Source organism: Candoia aspera, chromosome 2, assembly GCF_035149785.1.
Source record: "Candoia aspera isolate rCanAsp1 chromosome 2, rCanAsp1.hap2, whole genome shotgun sequence".
In the NCBI taxonomy this organism is placed as follows: Eukaryota; Metazoa; Chordata; class Lepidosauria; order Squamata; family Boidae; genus Candoia; species Candoia aspera.
In genome coordinates this window covers 174,497,886-174,509,764 of record NC_086154.1, presented here as the reverse complement: position 1 = coordinate 174,509,764, position 11,879 = coordinate 174,497,886, and the positions used below count along the sequence as shown (strand labels likewise).

The 11,879-nt window shown below is 38.6% G+C and overlaps 1 protein-coding gene across 3 annotated transcripts in view; it reads right to left on the bottom strand.

Moving 5' to 3' along the window:
* The window catches only part of SLC44A1 (solute carrier family 44 member 1), a 97,409-nt gene that overhangs the window by 72,965 nt on the left and 12,565 nt on the right, over positions 1-11,879 (bottom strand). For all 3 annotated transcript variants that reach the window (XM_063294931.1, XM_063294934.1, XM_063294933.1), the window contains exon 2: positions 957-1,046. In XM_063294931.1, the coding sequence (XP_063151001.1) occupies positions 957-1,046 (90 nt within the window). The remainder of the gene's footprint in view (positions 1-956; positions 1,047-11,879) is intronic.

Genomic DNA, 11,879 nt, shown 5'->3' with positions numbered 1-11,879 from the left:
TCATGTGTATACATCATGATACATGTGTGTTTTACACTATAAAATTAGCATCCAAAAGAGACATTGACGCACCAGAACCATAGATACAACAGATTTATAAGTCCAGATTATCACAAGCTTATTTCACAGGCTTGAAATTTGAGTGGGGATTTTTTTTGTGTCAAAATCTATTCAGAAGCTCAGATGGCAACAGTGACTAGAAGTGCATTTGATGAATCGCATTTATGAGCCTGAAAGAAACCTTCCTTGTTCATAAGGATCTGGCCATTATTATCTATGTTCTGAGGAATTCTATGCTGGAATAGAATTTATTCAAAATCCTTCAAAATCTGCAACTAGTGCAGAATACAACTGAAAGAAATAGGGGTGTGAGCTGATACTACAGTAACCTAGACAGGAGCTGCCAACTCATTTCTAGTTTATTTATTAAGTTATTCATTTTGTAAGACTGCCTGGCTCTCTATGTGATTCTGGGTGGTGAACATATTGTTAAAATCACCAACAAAAACTAAAACACCACACTCCTGGGGTAGTGCATATATCTACACAGCCCCCCTAAAAATAGGCTCACCTAAGCTCCTGGCCCAGCACCTATCCGGATCTCATGGGAGATGAGGTTCCACGGGGCAGTTACAGTGACAGAGGAGGGCTGCTTTCCAGGTTGCATAAGATGGCCCTTAATAGAAGGACCTGCCCTGTTTGTCCTTGTGGGATGGACAGAAATAATTGGAGATACATGGTCTACAGAAAGTAAATCTTAGCTCAAATACTAACACCCAGGTTAGATATATTAATCTCACAGATGTGCTGAAAAGTGTCAACTTAGTATTTTAACTTGGCTGCCTAATGCAGCACACATATAAAAATAAATGAATCTTCTGACAAGTTGTGAAATCGTCATCCAATTCCTGGGGGAAAAAAGGAGTGCTCCTTTAGATATGCCTTTTGTTACATACCATGCCAATGCAAAAGAGAATGAACAGTAGCAGCCATGGGATATCGGTGCAGCTGCGATCCTCCAGAGGCTTCCACTCTCGTTTGGAACTCTGTAAGTTTGGAATTGAGACAAGGGAAGAAAAAGAAACATGAAGAAAATACAATGGTTATGGAAGTCTGGAACAAAACATGAATAACATTATGCTTTGGTCATTGGGAATACAAGTGATTACTGTACACTACTGAAGACTTCCAGTCTTGGCTCCAGCTCTGCTAGGTGTCATTAATCAGAAGTACCTAGTTATTATCTTTTTAGTGCTACAATACAATAATGAATGCAAATGGTTCAAGTATCAAAATGATGGCCATCTTATTTGCACCACCCTAGATGAATCCCCAAAAATTCATTAAAATCTATCAACCAATCAATAGCTGGATTAGAATTAGAATTCAGATTCATTTCAATCATTCCAGAGTTCTTTATCCTTCTGCTCAGTGTATAAACACAGAGAACATGTACTCACAAGCACTTTTAAGAGATTTTCATTTCCATGATAATCTGCTTTCCATTATTCATGTATACGTATAAGGTGACCCCTCCGTAAAATAATTTAAGAACCACATACTAGAGATCAACTAAATGAAAACTATGAACACAGCTTTGCAATCATAAAATGTCATAAAATTATTCAACATATTTTCAAGACTTTTCTACAATGAGCAAAGTTTACTTATATAAACCCTTCTAAGTTTTTTATAAAAATGAAAGGAAGGAAGGAAAAAAGCAAGTTCCTTCTTCAATCACAGAGGCGGTCAATGTCTATTTATGTCACAGGATTGATGTATTTTTTACTGTTTTCCAAGTCTTGAATAATCATCATTCAAAACCTATTCTAACCTGAACCAAATGAATCCTTTGCAAATCATGTAATGATATACAAATCATGTAATTCATCTATTAAAATTGGCCTTAGTGAAATCCAGTAACAACCTATTAACTAATGTTGCACTGGAGGATGTGGGGGCATACATCCTACTAAGTCCTAATGAGATTTGATTAGTTTCAGCTTACTGTATTGTATGAATATAGCCACTGTGGTTTGTTAACTAAGTATCTTGAGGAATGGAGTGTTATATCTTCTATTCATTTGGAAATAGATGGGGTTTATTTATAAATAAATTAGATTTCAGTATCAGCTATTGCCTTACATATGTTATATATAGCAATATGTGCTGAAATCATGACATACAATCAGGGGGAACAGGCAGTTACAGTGTTTTGCAGAGTACAATGTAAACCAAAGGTCACAAAAAGAATTCTAGCCACCAGTATGTGTCACTAGGCTTAAATTCCAGATCCATGATAATCTACTGTATGGACAATAAAGAACACCCATTTTGTCACAGAACTCTCGATTTGAAGATTATAGAATCTAACAAAGGGAAATGGTTTCAATTCCAACCTTTCCCACTATTCCCAAATGTTCTGCTTATTTAGGCAAAATGACACTACTCATGCATAAAAGGAAGGTTATCAGCAATCTCAGGAACCAACATTTGGAGAATGAGAAGAGGCTGCAAAGTAGCTCACATTATGTGGCTGGATACTGGCATAGGAAGAATGGGGAAAAGAAATGTTCACTCCCATTAAAATTTCTGTTGTAGAAACCAGATAGTCTAAAAGCTTCATATAAACGATAACATGTTAGCATTCTTTATCTGTCTTTTATTACTTCTCTGTCATTGTAGGATCCATTGCTCTGCTCAATGCCAAGACATTATTAAGTCTCATATAGAGAGGACAAAAAACAGTTTGGATATTTTCAGCACCTGGCAACTGCCTGGACAAGTTCCTGCAGTTTTCTTGGCAAGGCTTCCCCCCGCACCCCCAGAAGTGGTTTGCCCTTGCCTCCTTCCCAGTGCTGAGAGTGTGTGACTGGCCCAAAGTCACCCAGCTGCCTTTGTGCCTAAAGCAGGACTAGAACTCACAGTCACACGGTTTCTAGCCTGATGCCTTAAACACTACACCAAACTGGCTCTCTCAATATAAATATATAGGCTTTTCTTTTTTGTAGTGCATTCCACTACAAATGCTATCATGAATAGAGTTTTTTAAGATTAACAAGCATGTAAGAGGCTAAATGATAAGTCCAGTTACTGTAGCATTTTTATGATGATTGATCAATAGACAATTGCATGTTCAAAAAAAGAAAAAAAAAAGAAAAAAAAAAGGGGGGGGTGGTTAGAAAGTCAGTTGGCTGAATACAATACATGCTCATTATCTTCACCCAGAATTTCAATGTTGTATCACATTATATCATCATATTCATAGCCATCTATATGATTAAACCTATAGATAACACTGCTCTTCCAATCTGTTTAATCAACTTTTCCATTTACTCCTCAAGACACTAAGGAGCTGAAATGAAATCATGTATGCAATAAGCATGCAAATACTTTCAATCTTAAAATTATGCAAAGCCAAGTACCTTTAATATTTCATTTATGAGCATCACATAGTTTTAATCCAAGTGTTATTATTACTTGCTCTGCAGTCTGGCAGTAGCTCATTTTGCCCCATTACTACTGAAGCACCATAAAAACAGCAGCTGACAACCCTGGCCTGCAGCCCAAATGAATTTCCGCCTTCCCACTCTCTGCATAAAAACATGAATAAGCATGATAGTTTGCCCAACTAGTTGCCATAATGCAACTATTTTCTATTAGAAGCACTATTACTAAAACATGCAAACTAATGTAGTCCTATCCATTAAAAAAAGTCAGATATAAAAAGTATTTTATAAAATTTGGTAAGAATATACTCAATAACTAATGCACATGTTTATACTTGCAGCTTTCTCAATGTTTTATGTTTAATTAATCTTTCATCCCAAAGACCAAATTCATCTGTACATAAATTTTTGGAGGTAAAGTGTCAATTGTAACCAGGACAAACATTCTCTTTCTCACTCAAGCTCCCATGTTATTATCTCCTTATTTTTTCTTCACACCCCCTCCTGTCTCCCACTTCCTACTTCTATGGAAGAAGCAGGGTGAACTGGGGATGCAGAAATAGATTACTTAAGCCTGATGCGTTTCCAAAACATGTAAGAGAATCTAATCAAATTAACAATATAGAAAGTGACCAAAACCTGTTTAACACAAGAGTATATTTATTTATTTATTTGTTTGTTTATTTATTTATTATTCAAATTTAATTACCACCCATCTCCTCCAAGAGAGGGACTCTGGGCCGTTTACAATAAAATCAAACTGATCATAAAGATTAAAATCTCATAAAACCAGACACATTACAATTATTATAAAATACAATAAATAAATATAAAATCCAAGAGGGTATAAAATCCAAGCTGGTGGGAGGGGGTCTAGGGTGCGAGCCACCCCCAAGAATGGTTGCTCACTTTCCCGCCCCAGGCGAGATGGCAGAACCAAGTCTTCAGGGCCTTCTGGAAGGTCAGGAGTGAAGGGGCCTGCCTCACCTCTGGGGGCAAGATGTTCCAAAGGGCGGGAGCCACTGCAGAGAAGGCCCGTTTCCTGGACCCCGCCAGATGAAATTCTCTTACGGACGGGGTCCGCAACATGCCCTCTCTGGATGATCAGGTGGGGTGGGCCGATGTAATGTGGAGATGGTCCCTCAGGTAACCTGGCCCCATGCCATGAAGGGCTTTAAAGGTGATAGCCAACACCTTGAATTGGACCCAGAAGCAAACTGGCACCCAGTGCAGCTCGCACAGCAACGGTGTTATATGTGCTGACCTAGGGGCACCAAAAATGGCCCGAGTGGCTGCATTCTGGACCAGCTGAAGCTTCCGGATACTCTTCAAGCGTAGCCCCATGTAGAGTGCATTGCAGTAGTCTATACGGGGAGATGACCAGGGCGTGAGTGACTGTTCGGAGGGCTTCTCGTTCCAGGAATGGGTGTAACTGGTGCACAACCCAAAGTTGCGCAAAGGCCCTCCTGGCCACGACTGCCACCTGCTCTTCGAGCAGGAGTTATGAGTCCAGGAGAACCCCCAGATTACGCACTGAGTCTGTCTGGGGCAGTGCAACCCCATCCAGAACTAAAGATGACAATTTCCCGGAAAGCAAGGCGCCATCAGTCCACAGCCACTCCGTCTTACCAGGGTTCAGTTGAAGCCTGTTGTTTATTCATATAAAGTGAATACAAGGGTCAAATATCAAGAACAGGCAAATCTCAAGCTCACTGATTTTATTTATTTATTTATTTATATAGAACATTGGCATCTTCCAACTGGCAGCTGATGTCAAAAGTATTAAAGATTTCAGAGTCCAGGAATGTCTTTTGAGTACCAGAAACAGAATCATAGAATCATAATGTTGGAAGGGACCTTGGAGGTCTTCTAGTCCAACTCCCTGCCTAAGCCCAAGGCAGGAAATAAATGGAGTTCATGGTTCTTTCATATAAACATCTGCTGTTTTGCCCAAATTCATAACTTCAGAAATGTAATTGAGAATTGGAGTGGGCTAAGAATTTTTTTAAACTCCTGCTCCTGCAAATAGTTGAGAGAAACCAAGTTGAGAGATAGCCAGAAACCCTTGCTGATACATTGTGAGCCATCCAGAGATCTTCCTTCTGTCCACCTCAAACATATGACATTTGAATGCTATATCTACTACACAGTTCACCTTTCACTGCTAGGAAAATGCTCATATTAGCAGCATCCCAAGGTGTTGGTGATAAAAATCAAGATGGCGGCCATAACAGCAGGATCAAAGCTCTGCCCCTTTGTATGTGCATACAAAGTTGATGAATGTGCAAAAGGGGTGGGGCTTTGATCATTCTACCACCACCTCTGTCTTGACTTTTTTGACCTCACCTGCAGACACTGCTGGGCTCAGATCATATGCCAGCTACAGGTGTGACAAAAACCATGCCTACCTTTTTCTTTTAGAATTTTCCATGTACACTTCCATTTCTGTCTAAAACTTGTTACTTGCAAGAATTTTGAGCCCTAACAGATATTAAATGTCTAACAGCTTTCTTTATTCCAGACACATTTTTACTTCTCTTTTCTCCAGTTATAAGAGTTCAATATGAACCACTGGCAGTTTTGGCCACTGGATTTACAGCATCTTTACTTTTTGAAAATCTCAATAAATTAAGAGGAATTCCTATGTACAAGATAAAAACACAGTTTTCAGAACAGATGCCTACTGTTATGATAGCTCTGCACACTAGAATATATAGGACACAGAATGGCACCATAGTTTTACTTTTCTTTTTAATTATTTTCCTTTGATAAAAAACCTTTAGATTCTGCTGTGCTGTCCTATGGGAAATATTATTAACAAAACAAATTCATGTGATAACATTTTATTGCACTGCCCAAGCAAACATGATCCCATGGAAGAATTACAGTATTATATTTATCCAAAAGGAAGACAAAGTTTTTACCAAATAATTATCTTTCAAATAGGAGATTGCTTTATATTCACCAAATAAAAGTAGATCTATTGAAAATGAGGGATGGGTGAAAGACAGAGATACTTAACTACAAATAATGCAAGCAAGTGGCTAGAACAGAAACAGAAAAAGGAGACAAGCATTGTGCTATGGTTCCTTCATTCAGACTGAAGATTCTACAAAAATGTGTGGCACCCAAGACTGGAGAGACTTAATGGAGACTTATTTCTGTCTGAATGAAAACTTACAGGAAGCCTAAGTGCAATCAATTCATATATTTGCTATCTTTGGGACATACTATAGAGTACAGATGGGCAATCTGTAGTTCTATGCAGGAGAAAATATGGCACTGGTTTGGACAAGTACAACAAAGGAAAACATCCCTCTTCCCTAATTACTTTCTCAGGGAGTTAAAAATAATAAAACTGTCAGATCAGCCATAAAAGACTTAGAAGGCGAAGGAATGATGATAAACCTGGAAGATATCAGGAGTAGGCATAGGCTCTGGGAACCAAGGACAGTTTAAGATAAACCCCTAAAAGTGATCCTCTAGAAAGTAACTATGTTCATATGATGCTGCCTTTGTTCTCTCAGTAAGCCATGGTCTTTGTAATACTGCCCCCATTATCCCATAGAATTTACTCCATATCTGACCTCACTGACTCGTAAGGGACTGCAATATCCAATCATATCCAATCAATTACTTTGCTGTATCAAATCAGATGTATACAGTACTGAACTTTGCATAACTCTGCATAGAGGGGTTGCATCCCTTCATTTTTTCAGATTAGCCTTGCTGCCTCCAGTACCAAAATAAACAATCTGTGTTTGTCTCTGGTTTAAAAGGAACTCTTGGAGAAATCTGTGAGAGGAATTTTTCCTACACTTACCAATGCTGCCCTATTTCAATTCAATGGGCAAGGAATTAATGATGAGTAGGAGGTTCCTGATAGTAGTACCTGAATTTTTCATATGGTGTAATTCAGTGTTCCTTTGCTCTGACTTAGAAGAGTTGCCCTGCTGTAATATGCAAAGTTTAGGAAATCCAGATGCATACAAACACCTCTTAATTACCAAGTCCCCACCCTAACTAGGCAGATCATATGGATTCCTGTAAATTACCCAATCCAGAGCTATGTTGGAAGCAGGATCCTATCCTGAAGATAGTTAAAAAACCATCTGGGCACTAGTCTGAACATGGGTGTGTGTACAGTGACCACAAGATTCATATTGGATCCAAGTCAGAAAATAGTCTAATTTGCATTGGGCAAATTTAAAGGGCTAGTTTAATTTAGGACTTAGTACAATATGAGCTTCTCTCAATCATCAGCTAAACCTTAAAACAAAACAAAACAAAAAACCCGTCTCCCTTTCCCTTAGAATTGGCCAGAACTTGCTGATAAAGTTGACAAATTTGAGGGAAAGAGTTCTATGCCAGCCTCCTAGTACTTTGTGTAACAGGAAAGTGGATATTTTCTTTTCTTTTTAGTACACACCAATGAAATATGCACTCCTTCTTCTCAGGAATAAAGGCTGTCAAATTCAGATAGATAGGAACAGACACTTTGATGCAGATGGTTTTCTGTGTGTTTAGGGTGAACTTTAAAACTTATTTTATTTAATTATTTATGGTCAAAGACAAAAAAAAGCACGTATCAAACATATACACCAATGATATTGTTAAAAATAAAAATGTTAAAAATACTGATTTGTTAAAAAAAAAACCCAATGGAATAAAATAATAAAAAAAGAAACCCTAAGACCAAATTCAAACACAGTTCTTCCTGATGGCAACTGCAGTAGAACAGAATTTAGGAATTGCAAGAATAATGAAATTTCTAGACAAATCATAAACTGATTGAAATAGAAAATACAGAGCAAAAAGATATCCATTATATACCTGTCTACTCTTCCCCTGCCTTCTCAAGCTCTTCCAACATTCCTTGTTGACAAATTACATACAGTGGACTTAGAAAACCATTAAATAAGACAGCATTTCCAGTGTTCCTATTATTTTAAGAAATCTTATTATTTTATTTTTATTTATTTTATTTTCTATCCCGCCTTTATTATTTTTATAAATAACTCAAGGCAGCAAACATACCCAATACTCCTTCCTCCTCCTATTTTCCCCACAACAGCAACTCTGTGAGGTGTGTTGGGCTGAGGGAGAGTGACTGGCCCAAGGTCACCCAGCCGGCGTTCAGGCCTAAGGCGGGACTAGAACTCAGTCTCCTGGTTTCTAGCCTGTTGCCGTAACCACTAGACCAAACTGGCTCTTTATCCACACCTCTCTACATTAATTTAAAAATGCTGGCCAGCAAGTAAATAGAATTTGAGGGTATGACCTTGCACTTAAGAATATATCCTAACTGTTGTAATAAGACTGGGAAAGCATTTGCACTATCTTGATTTCTTTTATACTCTGTCATGTTATGATAAATGTGTTCTTCCATATACCACCCACTTTTCAACTTCTCAGTTCAGCCAATCACATTATTTTGTTCTCACCATGTTACGAGCACCAAGCTGAAGGCTTGACAAATTATGACTGTATCATTAAGGAAGAAAATAGCACATATGAACCTTCGAAGTATTGAAACACACAAATCAGGTCATTTTAATTTGATAAAACAATAAACTTGCCTTTCTGTCCTGTGACTTTGAATAATTGGAGATTGGATTTAGACAGAAGAACACCATTCTGCCAGTGCAACAGGGCTATACTCCAAATAGCTACTCAACCCACCCTCTAAGAATTCTACATACATTGCATAGAATTACAGACTCCTAGAATCACAGGAGGCTATTTAGTTCACAGAGTCTAACCTCCTACTCAGTGGAGGAATCCAAATTAAAGCATCCAACACAGACGAATGTCTAGGGTCTACATGAACTCACCCAATAAAGGAGAGCCCACCACTTCTCTGGGTAATTGATTGCACTGTTGACCTATTTTTACTGGTAGACAGTTTTTTCTAATGTTTAGTCAAAATCTGCTTTCCTGTAATTTCAATTGATTACTCCATGCCCTGCACTATGGAACAAAAAAGAACAGATTATGACTATTTTTCTTTATGACATCCTTCCAGGTATTTGAAAAGTCCTATCATATACCCCCTCAACATCTTTTCTCATAGCTAAACATTTTTAGTTCCTTCAATCTCTTTTTCAGAGGACCTAGTTTCTTGTCTCTTGGTCATCATCATTGTTCTTCTCTAAATCCTTAAAATACGTTGTCAGACACCGTATTCAAGTTAGGGCCCGACCAAAGCAGGATAAACTCGAAAAGTTATATCCTGGGATTTGAAACGTATTTCATTTGATGTAACCTAACACTGCATTTCTTCTCAATATATCACACTGCTAGTTCAAAGTCACATCACACTCAAGTACTACTGTGATATCTTTTTCACAAGTACTATTTACCAATGCTGATATCCCTCATCTTACACTTGTGCATTTGATTTTTGTTTTCTATGTGAATAACTTTGCACTTGTTTCTCTTAAATTTCATTCTGTTACTTTCAACCATTTCTTCAACCAGTAAAGTGATATTCCCTGACCACATCTTTTTGAATCTCAAACTTCAGTCCTATTTATCCTGCTCTTCAAATTTTTCTGGTGAAATACATGCTTTTCTGTTGGAGAAGGCTGAATCAAAATTGGAACTGGGTAGCTCTGCCTTTTCTTTATTAATCTGTTAGCATCTTGCCCTCTTTAAGCAACAAGTATGTGAATGGACAGAATATCCTCACAGCCTTGGAGTTCAAGACTGGAAGCCACAGAATGAATTAACTCTCAGCATAGGAGAAACTTGTTATACAGCTATAATAATGGCTTCTTGAGTGATAATTTGTGAATTCATACGAAGGGATTCTGTGACCACACAGAACTTTGGAACTCTTTGGGCTTAAATTTAAGAGGAGACCAAAAAATGGCTATATTTGAAAACATCCAGGGATTGACCACCCATAAGGAGGCTTAATAGTTCCACTGCTTAATAGTTCTCACAGTCAGGAAATTCCTCCTTATTGTGAGTTTGTGAGTCTCCCTCTGAAAAGCTTCCACCAGTAGGTTCTACCCTCAGGAGCTTTGGAGAACCAATCCACTCCCTAACCTGTGACAGGCTTACAACTATTTAAAGTTACTTCTTTTGACTAAACATACCCAGTTCTTCTAACTGTTCTTCATAAGATTTAACAACAGAAGGCTCTGTGGAGGGTAATACATAATCCCAACAAAAGTCACAGCTCCTTTAAGGAAATGGGGATAAGTGCAAAATTTAGACCACTGCACATTCTAAAATATCTAAAGAGAATCAAATCCCAAACAATGCACAGCCCGAGTACTGTATTAACTGATTACGTACTCCATAGATTACAAAGTATATAGTTAATCTGTTTACACCATGGTAATAAGTTGTGACAAATCCTTCATCTATCATCCAACAAGAATTTTATCTAACCTGATTAAACCTTACAGAGAACTATGTTCTACTGAGGTACATGTTCCAGGAGTGTTAATTTAGAAATTTGAAATTACAGCAAAAGGAGGTAACACCATATCACCTTAATAGCTATCCTAAGCTTGCCCATCTATTTGGTCACATATTATGAGAGGCAAGGGATGTGTAAAATGTTCCATGCACAGACCAGCCAGTTCTGGGTTGTCTGTGTCAAGCAGAAGATTTTGGTCAGAGAAAAAAAGAAAAAGGGTAAAGCTAAAGACATACGCAGTGGTGCATGGTGGCTAAGGGAAGACAAGAAAGGTGCTGGGAAGACTGGGGGAGGGATGGGAGGGCCACCTGGATATGCCATGCCTGAACCAAGGACACTGAAGGCAGCAGCAAAGAGGCAGGAAAAGGCACTGGGGGAGGAGGGGCAGGGGGAGGGAGCAGGAAGGGACAGATTGGATATGCTGTGCTTGAAGCCAAATTAATTACTGCTGTTCCTGTTGCTGATGATGATGATGACGCTGTATTTGGCTTCAAGCGCAGCATATCCAATTAGCCTACCCATCCATTACATTCTCAGTGCTATCCTTTCCCTACCTCTCTTAGCTGCTGCCACTGGTATCTTTGGGGTAAGCAAAGACAAGTAGTGAGAGGATGTGGGGAGGGCAAGCTGGCTGGTTATGCTTGCTTGAAGCCAAGGAGATGGATGGTAGCTTGGGGAGTCAGGGAAATGAAGGTGCTGCAAAGATCAGCAGGCTGGCCATGCAGAGGAGGAAGAGGAGGAGAAAAGAAGAGGTGAGGCCCTACTTCCCCTGTCAGATCCTTCTGAATTTTGCTTTGCCCCAAACCCAGAACAGCCAACATGTTACGGTTTCAGTTCTGCCAAACCACAGCCCACTCAGAATGATTTGCCAGAACTCTCAAACAAATGCATTTGTTTTGCGTTTGAAACACTTTTTCTTTCATGAATTCCCTATGAAATGTCCACAGAGCATTTCATTAGTTGAACTTCAAATTCCCCAAAGAGTCATACAACAATTA